This window comes from Sinohyriopsis cumingii, chromosome 17, assembly GCF_028554795.1.
Source record: "Sinohyriopsis cumingii isolate HCF-2022 chromosome 17, ASM2855479v2, whole genome shotgun sequence".
Classification (NCBI taxonomy): Eukaryota; Metazoa; Mollusca; class Bivalvia; order Unionida; family Unionidae; genus Sinohyriopsis; species Sinohyriopsis cumingii.
This window is the reverse complement of record NC_142977.1, coordinates 118850447-118875258: the sequence shown is the minus strand read 5'-3', so window position 1 is coordinate 118875258 and position 24812 is coordinate 118850447. Positions and strand designations below refer to the sequence as shown.

At 35.3% G+C, this 24812-nt stretch overlaps 1 protein-coding gene across 2 annotated transcripts in view; it reads left to right on the top strand.

Moving 5' to 3' along the window:
- Positions 1 to 1070: 1070 nt before the first annotated feature.
- Positions 1071 to 24812, top strand: part of LOC149779744 (uncharacterized) — a 51928-nt gene continuing 28186 nt past the window's right edge. For both annotated transcript variants that reach the window (XR_016415707.1, XM_089940602.1), the window contains exons 1-3: positions 1071 to 1185; positions 13175 to 13313; positions 24340 to 24495. Coding sequence is in view for 1 of the 2 variants with exons in the window: in XM_089940602.1 (XP_089796728.1) it covers positions 1141 to 1185; positions 13175 to 13313; positions 24340 to 24495 (340 nt within the window). In the remaining variant the exon portion in view is untranslated. The remainder of the gene's footprint in view (positions 1186 to 13174; positions 13314 to 24339; positions 24496 to 24812) is intronic.

The following is a 24812-nucleotide window of genomic DNA, read 5'->3' as shown; positions in this document are numbered from 1 at the left end:
TTTGAATACTGGTGAATTAAGACTATATGGCAGGTGTATATGACAATCTGTAGATTCTAAAGCGAAACTGTTGAACCCATTATCCTGTTCAATTAATTTAAGCAAACAACACTGTTTCAAACCACTTTAAAATGAAATGTCGAAATACGTGTATCATGCCTCTGCAAGGTCAATCCGTTTCAATCGGACTTTACTTTCTCCAGCAGTTCCTACCAAAGCTTCAAAGATAGAAAGATATTACTCCCTTTGCATGCATTTTCAACCGAAGTCTTAAAAGTAAAAAATTACGCTTTGAAACCGCTGCACGAGTACAGGGTAAAAGGCATCTTTACTACGTCACGGAGCTGCCTACTGAGTACACTATTTCTTCAACCAGCAGAGCGGGAACAACGTATCGAACACTACTCGAAGTTACTTTAGGGAGCAGGGTCCAGTTTTTATGTACAAATTTAATGCCGCAATCAGCGACCTAGTATAAAAAATCATAAAAAATCAAATACACAAGTGAGGTCAAAAAGGTCCATATTTTTAGATACCTATATTAAAACAAAGCATAAGAACAGTATTCACTTGACCAGAGAAGTCAATGGCAGTTCACAGCAGAAGAGGTTTATGCACCCCAACCCCTATTTTATACATGCATTTTTCACATCCAAATGCCATTTTGACAGCATGTGGTGCTCACAGTGCAAACGCAAGCCCTTTTCCTGGATGAAAATTTTGAAAAACACTGTCTACTAAATAGTTTGATGCAATTCAGAATAGTTGTAATCCAAGCCGTTTTTGAGATACTCTAGTTGCCTCGAACCCACGTGTCTACTGCTATGGGAGGCTAGCTCTACTTCCTAGCCAACTATTGGTATTTCACTATCAACATACTGCAGAGCAACTATAGAAGGTGTACATGCCTGACATCAATTTCAAGAACAACACAAGCCCAAAACACCTAGTTCACAAATATATCCATATCTATAAATACTAAACAATAATAGCTGAAAAAGTCACACCATAGCCTTAAGTTAAGAAATTTTCCAGGTTCCAGTTTCGTAAATTGGCCCCTGCCATCTTTGTTCATTCCACACAGCGAATCGAGCTGCCCCAGTGTTCCTTGTGATATTTGCGCGGGAGTATGCAGGACTAATGGCACCAGTTCCGCTGAAATTTGTCGTCTCATTTACATCACAGGTTATATACGTTCGAAATAGCTTTGTAAAATGCAAACACGAAATTCTGAATCACACACTGAACTGAACAACCTGTTTAAGACCCTTCATCCAGATAATGCTGCGTGTTCTGTGGTCAGGGTTGTAATGTATTTTCGAGTCATAGTGGGGTTACAACCTAGTCCTACCTGTAAGACCCGACGCTGATATCTTACATGTAGGACTAGGTTACAACCCAGACTAAATATTATATCAGAGTGAACTAATAAATACTTCAGTACAATACTGATTAGTCAGATGATTGATTATATTTGCACCTAGATCTCATAAAGATTTTAACATTTTTTCCGCAGATTCAGGCTTTCTTTGGTGACATGGATGATGGTCATCCGGCAAGGTATGTGGGGAACTCGCTCCCACGTATCTGGAGAAGTCGCCCCAATTGGTTGGAGAAGTCATCCCAAAACTTGTCACCCAAATAACCTTTTTATAACAGATTAAGTCATCTTTTACGTGATTCATATTTATATTTTATATATACGCGATTACAAAAGAGATATTAACTGGTAATCATAAAAAACAATATCATAGTAATATTTCTAAGGACGAAATTAAGTCTGTATATAATCTAATGAATGACGAGAGTATAGTGATTAAAAAGGATGATAAGTCAAATACTTTTATTTTTAGAAATATAGATGATTATGTTAAAGAAGTTGAACGTCAGTTGCAAAATTAAATAAAAAAATTCAACATGATTTAATGAGATCGCAAAAAATAATAATTCCGTAAATGAGGAATTTGATACTTTCCCTCTTAACATACGTACACCTCAATTCTACATATTACCCAAAACTCGTACAAATCCTGACCATAATTTACCTTTAAAGTTTCCAGGACGACCCATTTTATCAGGTTGTAATTCATATACTGAAAACCCATCCAAATTTATTGATAGTGTTTTACAATCTTTAATGAAATCACTTCCTTCATACATTAAAGATACAACTACTTTCATTAACAAGTTGAAGTCTATCGGATAATTTCAATCCTGGTATCATTAGATGTAACATCGCTATATACCAACATTCCGCATGCAGATGGTATTGAAGCATGCAAATATTTTCTTGATAACAATCCTAATAATAGCACACTATCTAGCAAAGATATTTTTGAAATAATAAAAACGTATCTTGGAAAATAATTATTTTCAATTTAATAATACGAATTACAAACAGATAATGGGTATTAATATGGCTCCTATATACTCTTCCCTTTCACGGGTGAATTAGAAAAGGATTTTATTCAAAACAAAAAGTTTAATCCATCTCTTTGGTTCAGATTTTTAGATGATATATTTATGATCTGGAAGCATTCACCTGAAGAACTGAAAAAAAAATTATTGATCGCCTAAATCATTTTCATTCAACAATTAAATTTACTTATACTGCATCTAATATGCATGTTTCATTTTTAGATGTAAATGTAATAAAAAATATTGATAACACTATCTCTACAAATATTATTAAAATGCATCGAATGATTTGAAGAGCAGAGCAAAAGGGACAGATAACACTTATTTTTCGTTAAGTACAGAAGCGGAGTTGATCAAATTGAAAAGTTGAAAAATTGCAAATTTTATAAATTTAAGTTATTAAGTTGAAGAAAATCAACAATAAATAAAGCCTTAAAAACCATGTGGCGACATCTCAAAATTACTGTATATGATCCTTGGGGTGACTTCACCAGGCGAAGTGGGGCGACTTCTCCTGAGACCTGGGATGAGTTCTTCCAGGGTCGAGATCTCCCTGGGGCGACTTCTCCGCTATTCATCTGGCAAATGTGACCACAGAAAGTCTTTTATGATCTAACTCAACTGAGTTATTGGAGGTGATTCCTTTAACTTGTGGCCATTTTTATTTGATTTTATTTTTCACATTGTTCGAAATTCCATCGCGGGTTCGAAAAAAGAATTTGGTTACATAAAAAAACAACCCAAAAAACATTATGAGAGTACTGAGTGTGTTGTGTCAAAAAGGTAATCAGACTACTGATGCTCATTTGTTGTGAAAAATTATTATAACAATCACAGTCATTATCTCGGGCTTCAGAGAACAGTGATAATGTTACAAGTATAACAATTCTCTATGGTTTTACCTTGCTAGTTTTGATTTAGGTGTGCAGCTATAAGGAAGCAAGGAAGTGATTGCAGTTTTTTATATATATTTTATTGAATGCGTTTAATTTCTTTTAAAATCAGTATTTTAATAAGACACTGGATGAAGAAACAAATACCATATTTGCTGCCCTAAAAGTCAATGTAGAGGATAAGTTGAATGAGCAGATTTGGTAAATTTTCCATCCTTCATTCCACACAGCATTGTGAATTTGATCCTATCTGTAATGGACCGTTCCGGTGGCCTAGTGGTTAGAGAGTTCACCTCGGATGCGGGAGGTTGTGCGTTCGTTCCCCGGCTGAGTCATACCAAAGACTTAAAAAAAATGGTACTAACAGCTGCTTCGCTTGGCACTCAGTATTAAGAGGTTAATATTAGGACTGGGCAGCCAGGTGTCAGGATAATGTGATTGGGTGGGACATTGTGCTGCATGTCTGCAGCATGATGCCCCAGTGCTAGACATCACTATAAACTGCCACACTGCAGACATAGCAATATGACTGATTTTTTTTTAAAGCTGCGTTAAAAATTCAAATCACAATCACATTCCTATCTGTAACACAGTAACCTTTCCAGTCTGGATCATTAAATGTAACTAAAAGCACCTAATTTGTTTCACATGATGTATTTTAAATGTATTATATAGTTTTAACTACATATACATGATTTTCAATAGACACATATGCAATTGTTTTCATTTAGTGGGATGTTTAAAACGTTTGGAATCATTTATGTCTTCACTGGATTCATTATTGATAAAATATCAGCATTTGTTTGATTGCATTTTATATTATAATCAGACAAAATAGAAATATATGGCCTGTAGCTAAGCCAGTTTTCAGCATGTGATTGTGTTTTATTGGCGATTAATTAAATGCTTGAATTGGCAAAACATTTAAAACCTTTAGCGTTTTAATTAATGGATCATTTACAAAAAATTGAGCATAAAAGAAACCCACTCTCAATACATCTGAACTTTAAAATCACAATAGCGCTAAGAAGTATATTTTCTTTTCTGTCTCTGTCTTGGAAACGACCTGCCAGTGATGAATTTTCTGACCCAGAGACACCAAAGAAACAAAGTTTGTGTTATCTCTGAGGAGAAGAAGAGTCAATCTCCGAAATTTATTAGAAAATTTAAGGACAGTGGAAAAGTGAACTGACAATTCTGTGATGTACATCCTTGATATTTGAATAATATATAACCCTCATAATTGTATGGGTAATTGTTTTTGCATAAAAAATTATTTAAGCAGTTGATAACAGAATATGTTGAAAAGTTGAAAATATAATAGGTATAAAATAATCCAATGTCTGTCTCCTATACAAAATATTTGCACAGTAACATATAGTTGGAAAAAGAAATACTTTTACAAAAGTGAGATTGTATATTTGTTACAAAATACTCTGCAAGTATTTCTCATTATTCAGCACGAGACAAGAAATCTTAAACATTGTTTCCACCAATAACAAGGAATCACAGCTATGGGCTCATGACTGTGTAAAAAGAATGGACTCTCGAGATTTTAGTTTTGACTATTGAGATTTTCATTTTGACTCCTGAGATTTTGGGGTCAAGGGTCAACTGACTTCACTTTGGAAATCTTTTGAGAACCCTGAGATAATGATGCCGACCTAAAAATTTGTTGAGTTACAGATGGATAAGATTTGCAGTGCTGTGTGGAACTAAACTATAATAACTTAATATTACAAGTATCACTGTATGCTGTTTCTGCTTACCAGCAGTAGGGTGCATCATTAATGAAGAGAGATACAGAGAGAGATGCATATGTATTACCTCACAGTTTTCGTCTTGCACCTTGTGATCAGAATAAAATATGAGAGAGAGAAATTAAAGTTCGTGATTTTTGTTGTTTTTTTTTTATCTTATTGCCCATGTTTAGCTGAAGCTTTTATTAAAGTAAGAAAACCATTAATAAACTAAATAGTAAATGTAAACTATGAAAATACATACCAAACTCCTTCAGGGTATAAATATTCACAATAATTATATCCATATAAACTCCATTTAGATTAAATCCCAAGATTGCTGTGCAGTGTTGCATAATCTCTACACAATCACTTTAACTCAGTCTCAAATGTTTGATGGCCTGCACACTACATGATTGATATTCTCGTGTAGAAATAGATCAGTTAAAATACAAATATTCCTGTTCCAAATTAAAAGGACTGGTACATGTAGTTTTACATGGAGTTTGGTGTCGCAGACAACCCTGTGTTAGGGGCCCCGAGTAGCCGAGTGGTATAAAGCGCTCTCCGTCATGGATCACTGCCATCTCACCTCTGTCTGCGTGGGTTCGAGTCTTGGGCTCAGCCAATGTGGATATGTGAGAAAGCTTGCTGGTAGCTTCTCGTCAGTTGGTGGTTCTTTCCGGGGTTTTTCCTCCACCAGTAATACTGGCTGCCATGTATAGCCTATCTTGTGCTGAAAAATGGAGTTAAGCCCTATAACAACAACAACCCATTGTTATGGTATTGTGGATATCGCACAATTACAATAAACACTCCATATTAATAAAATCAGAAGCTACCAACTCTTTTAAGTAAATGATTTTAAATATAAAGTAATAAGATCAGATTCTTTAGGGTAAAAAAACATTGTATTGGGGACTTTTTAGGTCATCATTCCTGTAGCTTACTGTATTTACCGTATATATTGGGACAATAATAAAATAAATTTTTTTTCCTGTCCCAATTGATATGGTGAAACTTTTTTCACTGAGGTCATATGTCCCACAAAATAAATTTGCTCCCCCCCCCCCCCCGCCACCACTGCATGTTGCAGTAAAATTGATAAATAAAATGCTTATTTGATAACAGATGAAAGAAACTAACCTTGTATTGTTATTGTTTCTTCCTCTTTTTTTCCATCATGAGCATTAAAGAAAACATTATCCATAGACTCTTTATATGTAGCATATACAGTCATACTGTAGTGTGTATTGCTTATGTCAGATAACACATGACACGTTGTTCATTGATGTGAAGACCACTCCAGTGACCTTGTGGTTAGAGTGGATGCCTCAGATGTAGGAGGTCGCGGGTTTGAACTCCGGCAGAGTCGCACCAAAGACATAAAAATGGCACTGCAGCTGCCTCGCTTGGTGCTCAGCATTAAGAGGTTAGTGTTAGGTAGGGCATAACCGATTAGCATTTTTCTACTGATTTCCGATTCTGGATTTTGGGCATGAAATTTTTCCGATTCCAGATACGATTCAATTAATCGGAAATGCTAAATTAAAAGGTTTTTCAAATTAACTTTTTAAACCGTGTTACACACGTTTTGCATATCACACCGATGTCACAAGGGGAAGGATATGGCAGGACTATAGCAAAATGCAACGAAGTTCAAAGCCACAGTGCCGACCCATTCTTTGTTCAACAATTAGTTGATCTTGCCGCCAGGCTTTAATTTTCCCGCCTTAATCATTTATGTCGGCAAGCGGCCAGTTCCATCCTGTACCTTATTCAACAATTAGTTGATCTTGCCGCCATGCTTTAATGTCGCGGTCAAATAAAAATGAAACAGGCTTTTGTTTGGTCCTATAAAGTTGGCCTCTTGCGGCGACTTAAATAAAAGCAATGAAATCTGATCGATTCTTGCATTTTCCAAAGTGATCGGTGATTGAAACAAGTTTATTGTGCTGTGAAAGTTTCCTTATTAACTTTATTTATATTTACGATTGTAAGAATAATTTTCTTTTAATACCTCATTAGCATGTGTCAATGTATTCAATATTATGCCTTCATTATTGAGGATGTTGACATAAACGGGTAGGACTGTATTATATATTTTAATAAATTTAAATCTTTCGGTCTAACTCAAGTATTATCGTTTCACCCCGTTGTGTTGACCATATTGGACTTTTCTGACTTCTTATTTAACTTTATTAACGCACTATCGAATGACACGCAGTGTTAGACACGGTGCTATAGAAATTCAACTTTATTATTTTTATTATCCGAATCGGTCGTTCCTGCCTTGTCCGACTCCGATTAATCGGAAGTTCATACTATCCGGTGGAATCCGATTTCCGGATCAAAAGTCGGTTATGCCCTAGTGTTAGGACTGGTCGGCTTGGTGTCAGGATAATGTGACTGGGTGGGGCATCATGCTACATGACTGGGGCATCATGCCCCAGTGCTAGACATCACAATAAACTGTCACACTGCAGACATGGCAATATAACTGAAAAATTGTTAAAGATACATTAACAAATCCAAGTCACATATGCACATTAACTTTAGTATAGAGAAATGAATCATGTTTGGTTGTACTCAAAGGTTTGAATATATTGTCAGACTGAAAACGGGATCCAACAAAATTGCAAATGAGAGAGAGAGATAGAGAAATAACCAATTTCTTGAATGCATCTGCCATTCACACATGGCATGGTGTAATGTGTCAAATAACCAAGATTGTATTATATGCAAGTTAACTACATGACAGTATCTCACAAATAAAAATCAATAATTAAAAATACATTCACTTTGAGTGCAGAAGACACTTTTCGCTAGCATGGGTTACAGAAAGTGTTATTAAAACAAGTAATTGCAGTGTATACTATTTACCAAGCTGACAGCAATGCGCGTATGTATCAGTTATGATTACTGAGGGCAAGCAAATAAAAGCTAAGGTAGTGAATAAACACAACTGGCAGTGAGCTATAAACTCATTGTTTGAACTTACCAACAGGATATCAAATACAAAGGTTATTTTATTACAAAGCAAGCCAACCTTGGAAGCCAAGTTTGGGTTCTTTTAACGCTTTACCTCATAGAGCATAGTGACAAAGTGCAGCACACTATAAATGAAACACCTGTTACGTAGCCAACCACATACACATAGGCCTGCCTGTGAATTGTTAAGCATTGTAGTGGTGTTACGTTTAACAGCAGTTTTAACCATTTTACATTTTTGGTACACATCTATTATATGTGGAAAAATTTAAGAGTAAAGTCCGATTGTTATAGCTGTGCAATTATTTTTCATGGAAGAATATTGTATGTGCTTTAAAATCGAGAGAGAACTTGTTCACCGTCATGTCAGTGAGGCCGTGTGACCAACTGTAGCTGCCATTTCCCATACTCGAAATTTACATGTTTTTCGCCTGCGTCTACATCACTAAATCATCTGAATTTGATAATCAATAAAAACTAATTGCAGCTTGCATAAATATCAGAGCATTTACCTAAGTTATTGAATCTTTCGTGGTTGTGATTCTAATCGTGAAAACTTCGTAAGTACTGAATGAAATCCTGCCTGTGAACTGTTAAGCAATGTAGTGTATGTTACGTTTAACAGCAATTTTAACCATTTTATATTTGTGGTGCACATATATTATATGTGGAAAAGTTTAAGAGTAAAATCTGATTGTTATAGCTGTGTAATTATTTTTCACGGAAGAAAAACCAGCTAAAAATGGCTGATGTTTACAGCAGGCGTCAAAAGGCATTTCCATGTGAATCTTGTAGAGGCGTCAAACGGCGCTTCCATGTGAATAGAGTAGAGGCGTCCAAAGACGCTTGCATGAGGTAAAGGGTTAAGTGTGCTGATTTTTTTAATAATATAAAGTCAGCTGACATATGAAGCCAACTTTGGTTCTTTATTACAGAAAGTTTGAAAACATTGAAACAATGTAATGGTTTTTAATGTGGAACAATCTAGTGCTTCATGCACAATCCAGTGTCTCCCAGAAAATTTGGTTGAGAAAATAAAATCATTGCATGAATTTGTGAAGGCCAGAAGGGAAGATGGCGATTTCACTGACAATACTGTCGTTAACATGGATGAAACTCCAGCATACTTTGATCTCATTCCTGGATGGACTGGCGATAAGAAGGGGGTTGAAAGTGTGAGAATTTGCACAACTGTTGCAGATTTTTTTAAAAATGTATGTTAGTCCCTGCAAGAGATGAGATGAAGCTGCACTGGATTAAAGAGTTTTATCTCAAGTACACTGATTAATATTTTTTAAATAAAATTTGAGTGCATTTCTGACATGTAATTTCCAAATATTTCAAAGGTGTCCCACAACTTCTGACTCAAAAAACGATGCATTCCAAAACATACAGTGCACAAAAAATTATGGTGTCCCAACAAATACATTGTCCCAATATATATGGTAAATACTGTAACTTAATTGTCAACCAGTTGAATATGTACTGCTTGACATATTTAACCAGCATTGCATTTACAAGTTAGCATGAGCAAGGGACTGCATGTTGTACATTTATGCTGTATAAATGAGGTAACCAATGAAATACATAGAACAGAAATAATACTGTTTCCTATTTGTAGATCACATGCTTTGCTTTGTACACACAAGTTTAAACTTTTGAAGCAGATATCTTTGTAATGTGGAGGGATCTACAGGTAGGGTCCAGCAGGCAACTGAGTAATAATAAACTAACCAGTGTCTTTCAAGAACTTTAACAAAAATGCAGCATTTCATTGCTGCCTAATGGTTTCTTGTTGCCAAATTATATAATACTTTTTTGGACAGGTCCAGCTGGTAACTCTTTTATCCTCCAAGAGGGGCCCTAACTAAATGTATTGGGACATTCATTATAATGAGACCTTGTTTAATTCCATCAATACTATAGTCATTACTAAAATGATCCTCTGACTTGCATTTTTACATTCAGTCCATAGTCATTACTAAAATGATCCTCTGACTTGCATTTTTACATTCAATCCATACTCATTACTAATATGATCCTCTGACTTGCATTTTTACATTCAATCCATACTCATTACTAAAATGATCCTCTGACTTGCATTTTTACATTCAATCCATACTCATTACTAAAATGATCCTCTGACTTGCATTTTTACATTCTATCCATAGTCATTACTAAAATGATCCTCTGACTTGCATTTTTACATTCAGTCCATAGTCATTACTGAAGTGATCCTATGACATGCATTGTTACATTCAATCCTTAGTCATTACTAAAATGATCCTCTGACTTGCATTGTTACATTCAATCCATAGTCATTACTGAAGTGATCCTATGACTGACATTATTACATTCAATCCATAGTCATTGCTGAAGTGATCCTATGACTGACATTACATTCAGTCCATAGTCATTACTGAAGTGATCCTATGACTGACATTATTACATTCAATCCATAGTCATTACTGAAGTGATCCTATGACTGACATTATTACATTCAGTCCATAGTCATTACTGAAATGACTGCTTGATCGACCTGCAGTGTTTTATCTACCCATGCATCAAATACGCAGACTTTTCTGATTTGATGTGCAAAATTGTTGCCGGTACGTAAATTGATGCACTATAATTTAATGTTTTGCTTATTAACAGAAAACAAAGCTTGAGTCTAAACATCGCTGCCAGTGTGTAAATTAACGCACCTCAATATTATGTTTTGCTGATTAACACAAAATTAAGGTTTGGTCTAACTACTTTAATGCATAGATTACAATTCCTCCAAACAGGGAAAACATGCGCACATCAGTTTCTTATGCTAATGTTACCATAATACATAGGGTTACAACTGAGTGTGGAGCCTGGAACTGACCTTATGTGACCTGTAACTGTCACATCACATGTAGCAACAGGATGTTAGAACTGTGTTATCACCCCCACCCAAAAAAGAGGTGGAAAATAAATGTGATTTTAAAGTGATTCTCATGAGAAGCTATTATTTATGCGTACCTTTGTCATGCAATGAAGCAACAATTTCCATTACTGATTTGTATGCCTTGCATTGTTCCAAGATCTGTCAGCGTTTGACTGAAAATGGCATCCAAGGCAAAAATATTAAAATAGATTTAAAAAAAACAAATTAAATTATCTTTGGGACCGCTTCTTGACTGACTGATGATAATAGTATTGTTATTGAACCAGAGGAGTCGTTATCATCCAAAGATGATGTAATGGTTACTCGTAAGATAAAACGTAATTTATGCAGCAATAGTTAAAAACACAGTTGCTACATTTTTAAAAAGAAGTAAAGTCGAGTGAAGAGTGTGACAGTAAAGACGCCTTTATGTTTTGCCATATATGTACAGAGGCTTAAAAAAAAACTGCATGACCAAATGTGCAAAAACCAATAACTTCTAGAATAGTACACTAGCAAGGCATGTTGGTTTGCCAGAACACAAACCACTGATTGAAGGTCCACAACACCAGGCAGATTTGAATGCAGGTTTACAAAAACATTCTTCCAAACAAGACATAGCAGTGAAAGTGCAACTTAAGTGTGTAAATTGGCATAGTGTAGAAGACATCCCTTATTTTTAAAATACAAATCTCTTCTTAATTTAATACACAATTTAGCAGTCGAAGAAATTGATGCCATTGGCATTTTGAAGAATTCTGCCAATCAGTATGACTCTGCTACTACCTGTTCATAGTTACTGGAGCGCCTAGCAAAGGTGGAGGATAGTCTTATTTGTGACATGCAAAATGTTGTCATGTATGCTCAGATTATTTCTGATGACATGAAACCATCAGCAAGATTTTTAACAAATATAGAATGTTCAGATGCTTATGGCAAGGGAATTGCCTTATTGGCTTTAATCACATTACATAGCTAATATTTTTGTTATTTATTTAAACAATATAATTATTTTTAAAACTACTTTAGACTGATCGTCGGCTTCAATAAGACTCTTAGGTATGGATAATGACTCACTGTCTTTTGCCTTGATGAGTCAAATGACTTACATGAAGCCATTTGGAGATAAAAGACAAGACCTGTTACATTCCATCTGTAGTCACTACTAAAATGATCCTATGACTGACCTTGTTACATTCAGTCCATAGTAATTACTAAAATGATCCTATGATGGGCCTTGTTACATTCAATCCATAGTATTAGTAATTACCAAAGTGATTCTATAACTAACCTTGTTACATTCAGTCCATAGTAATTACCAAAATGATCCTAAGACTGACCTTGTTAAATTTAGTCCATAGTAATTACCAAAATGATCCTATGATTGACCTTGTTACATTCAGTCCATAGTAATTACCGAAATGATCCTATGATTGACCTTGTTAAATTTAGTCCATAGTAATTACCGAAATGATCCTATGATTGACCTTGTTAAATTTAGTCCATAGTAATTACTGAAATGATCCTATGATTGACCTTGTTAAATTTAGTCCATAGTAATTACTGAAATGATCCTCTGATGGACCTTGTTAAATTTAGTCCATAGTAATTACCGAAATGATCCTATGATTGACCTTGTTAAATTTAGTCCATAGTAATTACTAAAATGATCCTCTGATGGACGTAGATAAATTTAGTCCATAGTAATTACTAAAATGATCCTATGATGGAACTTGTTAAATTTAGTCCATGGTAATAAATGAAATAATCATATGATTGACCTTGTTACAGTCTGTGTACAGGTTTACTAAAACACGCAATTTTTATATGAAAACACATTCAAGCTATGTTTTGTTTGGTCAAAATATTACCAGGATTTTTTTTATCAAAAGAAATATATTATTCAGTGAGAAGAGGAACTTGGTGAGTGAGATGGACCAGGTTTCCTCAGCATTAAAAATCCATTTTGTTTAGTTTAGTTGTTACTGTCATTTGGAAAGCACTTCATTGTTAGTGTTATTTCAGATTCTTTTTGCAATCTTTTGGATGGGGATCTTCCATATAGTCTTTTGGATGGGCAATTATCAAGTCTAAATTGGTAATTATCCTATTTTGATTGTAAATGGCATCTGTATTCAGCCACAAATTTGACTTTTGAAAATCCAATCATCATCATATTAATTATCATTTTCGTCATCAATTTTTCTTTGTCTTTGCAGGATGAAAACCACCCTGTTCAGAATCTGATTCGCACTGATGGTTTTAAGAAATGGCTGTCACATCCGAGAGACAAACTTGGACAGATAGAGGCAGTTTTCCAGCTAGAGCATGAATGCACTATTACATACATTGATATTGGTATTATATCAGAAATATTACATACATTGATATTGGTAATACCGTATTTGCCGGTCTATAAGACGATACTTTTTAACCAGAAAATATTAGCTTCGTCTTATATTCCAACTCGACTTATATATCGATTATGTCATCCTTTATCATATTTTTCGTATGGAAAATAATTCTCCAAGAGTACAAAAAATAATGTGTAAAAAATATTTCATTTTGGGGAAGAGATCGTGTATGAACAAATAAAGGATCCCACATTGAGTATTTTAAACAATTATATGATTGTAAGTATTAAAAATTAACATAGATCAGATGTAATTACGCTGAAGCAGCATGCACCAGTAATGCACATTGTTTGTTGTTGTTGTGGGGCTTAATGCCATTTTTTTGCACATTATAGGCTATACATGGCGGCCAGTATTAATGGTGGAGGAAGAACCCGGGAAAACCCCGAGAAGAACCACCGACCCACAAGAAGCTACCAGCAAGCTTTCTCACATACCCACATTGTTTGTAATATACATTGTTTAAATGTAATTACATATATGTGAGTTAGAATTTACAAGTTAGAAGATGGAAAACTATGACAAAGACATATTCCTTCACCATTTTCTTCTTGCACCTAATGATCAAAAAATCTGTATGCTTCATTGAGAGAGAGAGAGATAGACGTCTTCACGATTGTAAATCTGTATTGTTCATTTACCTGATGACTGATTTTACTTGTGTACAAGTGCAGTACCATATTCCATTATCAATTAATACCACTAGCTAAGTGATTCCTTCTAATTTTTGTTGCCACTTAGATTATTAAAAGAATCACATGGCTTTATAGTGGTATTTACATGCTAATTAAATATGTTATGGCTGTATTTAGTCATTCCAAAAATAACACCTGTTTGAGGTAAAGACTAGATCAGATTAGTGAGGCTACCATTAGGGAAATGAGGCTACCCATGGGTATTATGAATACCATACCATATAGTTAAAGGAAATGCCAGGTGGTTACTATTGTAAATTTCTCTGCCAGTGACATTTTTGAACTTGAACACCAATTTAAAGTGCATCTAGCATCAGCAAAGATCAAAAACAATTGCCACCTAAGTACAGGAAAAGGACATGCACTTTAACAAAATCTTAATTGTTGGGAATGGAGAGGTCATTATACTTGCAAAGAAATCAGTATGCAAAATGGTCATTTTTGGGATTTAACCAAATGGAGACTATATGGATATATCGTGACTATTGAAACCCTGAAGGAGTATGGTATGTATTTTCATAGTTTACATTTACTGTTTAGTAATGTTTTCTGTCTTTGACAAAAGCTTCAGCAACACGGGGCCAATAAGTAAAAAAAAGAACAAAAAAAATCCATGAAGAGCTGAACTTTCTCTCGCTCTTTCTCTCTCATATAGGACCATAATTTATTTTGATATGAGGTGTAAAAAGAAAAATGCTATGGAATACATATGCATCCTTTTCTCTGTATCTCTCTTCCCCACATACCCCTGGAAATGCATTTTAGTATTAATGATGCAATTTCCCTATTGCTGGTAATCTGAAATAGCATCCATTGATACTTTTAATATTTATGAAACTGGAAGTTATTTTAATTTAATTCCACACAGCATAGCGAGTTTTATCCTATCTGTAACTCAATAAATTTTCTAATCAACATCATTATATGTAGCTAATACTTGTAAAATACTTCATGTGAAACAAATTAGGTACTTTTAGTTACATTTAAAGATTCTGACTGGAAAGGTTACCGAGATACAGGTAGGATAAAATTCATGATGCTGTGTGGAACGAAGTGAAAAACACAATCATATTATACTCAGCCTCGATTTATGTAAGGATGAAGGATGGAAAGTTTTCCAAATTTGTTGATTCGACTCTACATTGGATCGATTTATAGGCCAGCAAATACGGTACATTAAACGATTACATACATTGATATTGGTGTTACATCAGCACTATTGGATACATTGATATTGGTAGCACAACAGCACTAGTGGATACATTGATATTGATATTGCATCAGAACTAGTGGACATATTTATATTGGTATTGCATCAGCACTAGTGGATACATTGATACTGGTGTTATGACGGCACTATTGGATACATTGATATTGGTGTTATGACAGCACTAGTGGATACATTAATATTGTTATTACATCAGCAATAGTGGATGCATTGATATTGGTATTGCATCAGCACTAGTGGATACATTGATACTGGTGTTATGACGGCACTAGTGGATACATTGATATTGGTGTTATGACAGCACTAGTGGATACATTGATATTGGTATTGCGACAGCATTAGTGGATACATTGATATTGGTATTGCGTCAGCACTAGTGAATACATTGATATTGGTATTGCATCGGCACTGGTGGATACATTGATATTAATAGTGCGTCAGCACTATTGGATACATTTATATTGGTGTTATGGCAGCACTAGTGGATACATTAATATTGTTATTACATCAGCAATAGTGGATACATTGATATTGGTATTGCATCAGCACTAGTGGATACATTGATATTAATAGTACATCAGCACTAGTGGATACATTGATATTGGTATTGCAGTAGTCCCCCTCTTATAAGGCCTTATAATGCGGGTGGCCTTTCTAGAGGGGGATGACAAATGCGAATAGTAAATACATATGAAAAAAGTCACAAGTACATTTAATTTTAAATATTTAATATTTTAATTAAAAAATCACATGTATGATGTGAAATAAATGTAAAACAAACTTTGTCATCATTTGCAAAAGAATGCTATGAATAACCATTGATACAGTTTTAAAACTGTCTTTTTAATTATTTTACAGTTCACATCACGTCACTTTGTTGGTAACAGTCTAAAAAACAAACCAGTCTCATCACATTAAAAATATCCTTGCTGTCATATCCCCTGCATATATCGTTTAGTCTTTTGTTCCAATCTTCGACAACTTCATTATTAACATAAGCTGATTCGCCGCTAATGACAGAACACTTGATATTGTGTCGCACTTGAAATCTGTGCAACCATCCGTTACTTGCGGTAAAGTTGTCATATCCCAGTTCAACTGACAAAATGTTTGCTTTTTCTTGTCTTTCAAATCAGGATACAAACGTCTCCTGGCTCAAACAATCTTCCTTTCTCCATCCATTTCACCTTTCCACTTCTGCAGAATTGTTTCATTATCTTTCACGATATTGTTTATCTGAGTCTTCCCGGCGTTAGTTTTCTGCAAGGATCCTCGACGACCCTCCCCCCCCCCCAGCTCGTCATTTGAATTAATTTCACATTCTTCTCTAAACTGAGAATATTTATTTTCCTTGATGACATGTTGATCTTTTTGCAGTAAGTTATTCATGTTGCCAACTACAATACTGATAAAACAATTTTGTATGCATCTAAACAAATTGCCGTGTGTTTTTAAAGGAAGTGATCTTGTCACGTGATTTGTTAGTCGCAGTCTGGTATCTTATTGTTTTTATACATTTCTTGAAATTAGGTGAGATAAGCCAAAATGGCTTCAATATGTACCATTAACATCACGCAGATTTGACCTTGCGGCCGCTAGGATTCGTAATTTTGACAATTATTGTCAGTAGTAATAGCCAGTGATTACCAACGTGAACAAGCTCAACATATTACTAAGGGAAGCCATAAAGGCTATTAAACCATTTTCCTGCTGACTTGTGTATTGTACATCGATACTGCCACTTCTCAGCTGTTACTACTGTTTGATAATTGTATTCTTAACAATTATCAGAGTGACTAAACCGGACATCTTATGATAACACAGCGGTAAGGCTAATTGGATTACATGTACGTACCGTATTGTATGGATTAAAGGTTGAGTCTTTCTCGGTTTTTATGGAATAAATTTGGCTTGTCGTGAGGCGTAAATGATATAATATTAACCTTAGTGATAAATGTACTTTACTCAGCACTTCTTTCAGTAACGAAAACCTGACATTGGGAAACAGAAATCGGATTACTTAACACACGTTATGAATACAATACTGGTTCTGGATACATATTCAAATAAAATGTGGCCGCTTGTGAGGGGTAAATTTTATGATTTTGCACTAATATGTTGGCCGCTGGTCATGTTAGCCGGGTGGCCTTTTGCGAGGGGTACTTTTGAACACAAACTCGTCGGTACCAACGGATTCTGGCCGTAAGGAGCGGGTGGCCGCTGGTCAGATAGGACCGTTCAAGAGGGGGACTACTGTACATCAGCACTAGTGGATACATTGATATTGGTGTTATGAGAGCACTAATGGATACATTGATAGTGGTATTACATCAGCACTAGTGGATACATTGATATTGGTATTACGTCAGAACTATTGCATACATTGATATTGGTATTATGTCAGCACTAGTGGATACATTGATATTGGTATTGCATCAGCACTAGTGGATACATTGATATTGGTATTGCATCAGCACTAGTGGATACATTGATATTAATATTGCGTCAGCACTAGTGGATACATTGATATTGGTATTACATCAGCACTAGTGGATACATTGATACTGATATTCAGTCAGCAGTTTTGGATACATTGATATTGGTGTTATGAGAGCACTAGTGAATACATTGATAGTGGTATTACATCAGCACTAGTGGATACATTGATATTGGTATTGCATCAGCACTAGTGGATACATTGATATTGGTATTGCATCAGCACTAGTGGATACATTGATATTAATATTACGTCAGCACTAGTGGATACATTGATATTGGTATTACATCAGCACTAGTGGATACATTGATACTGATATTCAGTCAGCAGTGGTGGATACATTGATATTGGTGTTATGAGAGCACTAGTGAATACATTGATAGTGGTATTACATCAGCACTAGTGGATACATTAATACTGGTATTACATCAGAACTATTGCATACATTGATATTGGTATTAGGTCAGCACTAGTGGATACATTGATATTGGTATTGCATCAGCACTGGTGGATACATTGATATTGGTATTACATCAGCATAGAGGCAATGGAATAAAGTATTTGATCTACTGTTTTCTTTTCTAGGGCGAATTCAAATGGGGTATGAGCAAAATATGTGATCAGTGGGAATTGTTTTTAATGGGAATGAAATGTTTGGTAGTAGATTCCTGAAATTCTAAATTTTGCCTGATTTTAACATGATCTCCAGTGGGATTAGGGGTCATTTTTGGCCCTTGTGAATCCCTATCAAAATTACTGCATGACCAAAAACAGGAAATTTTTGCCTTTTGGTTGTTTCCATTTTGATAGTGGAATGGTGTTCAGTGTTTTGCAGCAAATTGTTAGTATCATACTATTTAATGGATTTTTATTTTTACTGGTCTCTGTAGCTGATAGAAAAAGGCAATATGATGGTGGAAGTTTCTGATCTATTCCCCATGGTCATTTTTAGAAAAATTGATGATAAGCATGATTATGGGTTGACAACTCTTATATTGGTGTAATGCTGTATGTCAGACATAATCATAAATTTACCCAAAAGACACCATTGTTTTCTATTTCTGAAAGGGGACATCTAATTATTCTATTTTGCTTGAGGTTTTTCTAGGAGAGATGTAATGAAAAATTGCTTAGACTAATTAAATGTATTAAACATCTTTTATGTACATTTAGGGGCCATTCATTTAGTACGTATGCATGGAGGAAGGTGTGGTGTTAACCCGAATGCATACGCTTCTGTATGGGTGGGGATGTCTACTGATAACGTACATAGGAAGGGGGGGGAGGGTGAAACCTCGATAATAATTTGTTTACATTGTCCTTCAACTCAGCCACAGCTACTGGAAGAAGTAAGACTGGGGGAGAGGTGTCACTTGTAGGCCATCATGCCACTGATCGCTAGTATCACACAGCTCAGCAGCAAGTCTGGCGGCCTGCCCCATGGATTACACATCCTTCAGTCTGGACTCACTGTAGGCTCAAGAGTTTAGCTGCCGCAAAGCTCAAGCGTACATACGCATGTGGGTCGGTGTGTGGGTGGGTACAAAAGTATGCATATGTACAGGGTGGGGCAAGGGGTCAAGCTTTGCCAGATTTTTGCATATGTACTAAATGGATGGCCCCTTAAAGAAGGATTTTCATTGGAAAGTTTCCCTTATGAACAGTTGTCTACTATATGGAATGGTCTGCTAAGGTGGGTTTGCACTGCAATTGAAAAAGCCTTGGCCAGAATAATAATTCTAATAGGAAATTAAGCTACATCTATTTCTGATGGCATTGATTGCCTTTCATTCATTTATTTTATATGTAGACCCATCTGCCACCATTTTGATTGACACTTTCACCCAGTGCAAGTCATAGAGTCTGCCGAGACACATGGTGATTGATTTTTATGCGTTGACAAATATGCTAAACATTCTACATTGGTGCATTCTCCTTAAATGGGCTGATTATGATTAAATGGTAATAAAATGAAACCAATTAAAATGGTTTTACATTTTTATGAAAATCAGGGTTGATTTTTATTGACATGAATGGGAGATTAGAAACTGGGCATTAGTTCTTTAAATCATTATGGTTGAGTGTTGGTTTCTTCAGCAGAGGCTTTACAATGGCAGTTTTGAAAAATTATGGGAATTCAGCGGATGAGAGAGATGTATTAATAACATCAGTTAGTGAAGGCAATACTAGATCTAAGCACTCCAGTGGCAGTGATATTGGAATTGGATCAAGTTCACATGACTTTGGTGCACTCTTCATCACATTTGTACATACGAAATCCATAGAGACAGGTTCAAATGCTGCTAATGGTTACCGCTGAAATTCTGTATCCCAACTGTATGGTGATGACGAGTCAATTGAAATTGTGTTGTTAAGCTTATCTCTAATGGCTTGTGCTTTGTCACGGAAAAAATTTGAAAACAGGTCCAGAAGGTCGACTGGAGAGAAGGTAGTTGGAAGTGATGTACATTTGTTCCTTTTTGGATGAAATAGGCTGGAAAAAATAAAGGGAACCCATGCAAGGATTTTTTTGCAATTAAAATCTAATTTGGATGAAATAGGCTGGAAAAAGTAAATGGAACCCATGCGAGGAATTTGCAGTTATAATCCTGATGTTTTGCAAATTGCTTTGAAGTACTGTCAGTTGCAGGGAAAACTAGTGAAAGACACTAAGCTTACAAAGTCTTCACTATTTCTACAATGAAATGAATGTTAAAAAACTGATTGTTGTTTTCAGAATTCATTTGCCTATAAGACAGACACATTTTCATGAGATATAAATTAAATTCTTAAATAGTATAAACTTTACATCAAATTTCAAGTTGAAAATTTAGAAATTTTTTATCATGAAAATGGGTGTATTTTTTTCTCTCAAACTTATGATGTAACATTCTTGCTGGACCAATTCATTTACTATTTAGATGGAGCATGCCAGTATGCACACCAGTGTGTCCATAGTTATGTCAGAATGTACACAAGTCTATCAGCATGTATACCAGAATATCTATCATTATTTCCATCAGTATGTCTAAAAGTATGTACACCAGTATGTCCATCAATATGTATACCAGTGTGTCTCACTTCATACAACAGTATGTATGTACACCAATTTATCAGTATGTACACCAGTTTATCAGTATGTACACCAGTATGTCAATATATACACCAGGATGTCAACCAGTATGTCACTATGTAACTGCTCCAGTGACCTAGTGGTTAGAGAGCCTGCCTTGGATGCAGGATGTTGTGGGTTCGAACCCCAACCGAGTCATACCAAAGACTTATGAAAATGGTACTAACAGCTGCCTCGCTTGGCGTTCAGCATTAAGAGGCTAGTGTTAGGACTGGTTGACCTGGTGTCGGGATAATGTGACTGGGTGGGACATGATGCTACATGTCTGCGGCATGTTGCCCCAGAGCTAGACATCACTATAAACAAATGACATCGTAGCAGTATGACTGAAAAATTGTTAAAGCTGCGTTAAAAATCCAAATCGCCCACACCAATATGTCAGTAGGTATGTCTACCAGTATATGCATAAGTACACAAGTATGTCAATATATCCTTCTGTTTCCTGTTATTGTCATGCACATTTACTCAAGTTTTCTACCATCTGTTACCAAACGTTTTAAGTAGCATGGTTTTGGGATAAGAAGCAGTGATGGAACTTCTCAAGTTTTATTTTGAAATCTGGATTTTTTAATGGAGGCCAGTTTTCCTGTTTTTGTTAAAAATTTCGGCAGATTTTTTTTCCTTGTTTTTTAAAAATAAATATTTGAATATTTTTTCCTGGACATAATTTGAGTATGAAAGAAAGTAACAAAACCCCATATTATCATAAGTCAGCCATGCATGCTAGAATTTTTTATAGTTTCATTATTTCTTTGTGCATTTTGTTGCAGTTGCATGTAATGTCTCACACACTCCAGATCTTTCGAAATAATTAAATGGCTTCAATGGAATTTAATTTTGATGAAAGAAGAAAATGTATGGATGTCACTAAATTTGACCAATGAGAAAAATAGTTTCAAATGGAGCTAGTTAGAACAAAATATGACATTGTACTTGTATCTTGATACAATAGCTATTTTCATGTAGATAAATGAACTGTTAGTAAATGATAATACTAATCAATAATATTTTCTTGCATGTTTTGATGATTTTGAAAGTGTTGTGCATGTTTTCAGTTACTTGTCAAATTACACAGTTTCCATGTGCCCTACAGAGGAATGGAAAATTGTTAGGTTCTTTTTTTTGAAGGCTGGTTCAATCCCTGAAGAAGAAACCTATTGGCTTTGGGCTCAAAAGGTCAAATGTCAAGGTTACAGGGAATTGAGTGTGTGTGTTTGTGATTTGGATTTTTAACATAGCTTTAACAATTTTTCAGTCATATCGCTACGATGCCTGCGGTATGGCAGTTTATTGTGATGCCTAGCACTGGGGCATCATGTCACAGGGGCATCATGTCACAGACATGTAGCATGATGTCCCACCCAATCACATTATTCTGACACCAGGCCGACCAGTCTTAACACTAACCTCTTAATGGTATGACTCGGCCAGGGATTAAACCCATGACCTCCCACGTCCAAGGTGGATGCTCTAACCACTAGGCCACCCGAGCAGTCTTCAGGAAATTGAAAGTTGGAGAACTGCTTCCACCTAATAACAGATATCATGACCAAAAGTTGCAAATGGGTTGCATTTGATACAAGAAAAACTGTTTTTGAATTTTGGGATTTTGAATTACAAGATTTACAAATTGTATGACTCTCTGCAAGTCATCAAAAAGTACATTATTTTAATTTATATTCCTGACAAATGTATCGATAAAATGCAGTTTTTAGTAGACCTTAATCAGAGGAATAGGTAGTCTCATAAATTAGTCCCCTAATCCTGTGTTGATAACTTGGAAAATGTTTTGGGTGGATGTCGCTTATTAATTAAACCATACAGTTGGTGCAGATAAACTTGTATGTAACACGTCTGTATACATTTTAGATTTTTGTCAGTATTTCTCAGTTTCTGAGGCACAAAATTTGAAATGGTCACAGGAAGCATGACTGCGTTATTTTTCGTGGATTTGCAAGTTGTGAAACATAGGATTTGATCTAGAATTATTCTGTACATATCATTTAAAGGATCCATCAGCTGACACAAACTTAAAAGCAATGAAGAATAAACTCAGTCCCTTATTTTAATGTTTCAGCTGACAAAATCCACAGATACTCAATTCAAGTCATATGACCAAAGGAAACAAATTTTCAAATGAGTGAATAAATGGAAGTGAGGTCTGATTGCCTGCTGTATCTGATAGAAAAACAGTATGTAGCCATGAAATTCAAAATGGGGATGTTTTATTCCTCATGAATTTACAAGCTGTCAACCAGAATATAATCTGAAATTATTCCTTTCACATCACCAAAAGGACCCTCACCTGACCATAACCCAAGAGCAGTGAGAAATATTAGTATCTGTCTAAAATTTACACTGACATTTTGCAGATGCATTTGTACAATTTAATGAAATGGTGAGATGAACCTCCAAAAATGCCTTATCAATATCAGCACAGGTTTTGGAGGCTAATTTATCAGACTAAGGACAGGGGTGCAAGGATTACATGCTGTAGAATTAAATCATTGGTTTTGTGTTTGGTCATTATTAAGGATAATAATGTTTCAAGAGTCTTTTACAATTAGTATGTGCCTGCCTTAAGGCCAATCATGTTATGTTGTACATCCACCTGTCTGTCCCCAGTTTTGTTTCTGTACATTAACTTGTGTTCTCCACCATCTACAGGTCCCAAAATAGCTTGTATATTGGGTAAAGAATAAGCCTATCAATTATCAGGTCAAAGGTCGTGCTCACCATGTATGAAAGAAGACAAATGGTTTCTGCAAAATAACATCGGTTTTACATTGTAGACCTGAAGCAACGGGCTTGTGCTTGGGGTCAATAGGTCATGCTATGGAAGTTACATGATTGCTTAATAACTCCATATTAGCATTTGGCATGAACCTTGACCTTTCTTTAACAACAGCTTCGTCAGTTTGGATCAAACTTGACAGGAAATTTCTTTAAGACATGCTCTACCAAAATTTTGATTGGCATATCTCCTTTAGCAATTGTGTGGCTTCCATAGCAACCAGGTGGAATACCAAATTCCAACTTCGTTTAGCAACTGAGTAAATTTTGATAATTCTGGAAAAGAATGTTTCTAATGATGTGTACAGTCAAAGTTGTGTCCTGGGGGCCCCCCCCCCAACCAATGATATGGCTTCTTTAGCAACCAGTTGCAAAACCTTTTTTGACTTCATTTCAAGAACAGCTTAAACAATTTTGATCAAAATTTGTTTGTATGTTTGTTAGGACATGTTCTGCTAAAATGTTAATTTTGGTGGCTCACCTAGCAACTAGTTGGAATACCTAATTTCATCTTTTCTTCAACTATTTTGAATAATTTGGTAGGAATGATTGTTAGGACTTTACCAAATTTGTGTGAGGGGTGGCTTCGCTTGAAATGCATTATTATTATTATTATTATTATAGGTACAATATGGTGTTCAACATTAGAGCTAAAGGTGGGCAGATCAGATTGGCCTACAGGAAGAGAGTATCAACTGTTGTCTCCTACAGTCAGCTTGATGTCACCTGCAGAGTGTCGCACAGGAAAAAATGTTACATGTACTCGCATGTTCACCCGAGGTGAGTATCTCTTAGTTAATACTCAGTATTGATAAAATGTTTAACATGAAACTGAAAAGTGTAATGTGATTTGGTAAATGTTAAGCAATTTCCTTGTGGTACTAAAATATTTATTCACGTTAATTTCAAACCATAAAAACAAAAAAATATTTTGATATTATGCAGATATTTCGAATTTATAAGAACAGTTTGGTAATGAAACTGTGAGCAATACAGTTCTGTCTTATTTAAATGGAGTTTTTAATTTGAACCATAAAAGAAAATCCTTTTTTAAGTTTATGATATCTTATTTTTATCCGTAAAAGTAGTTCCTGTTA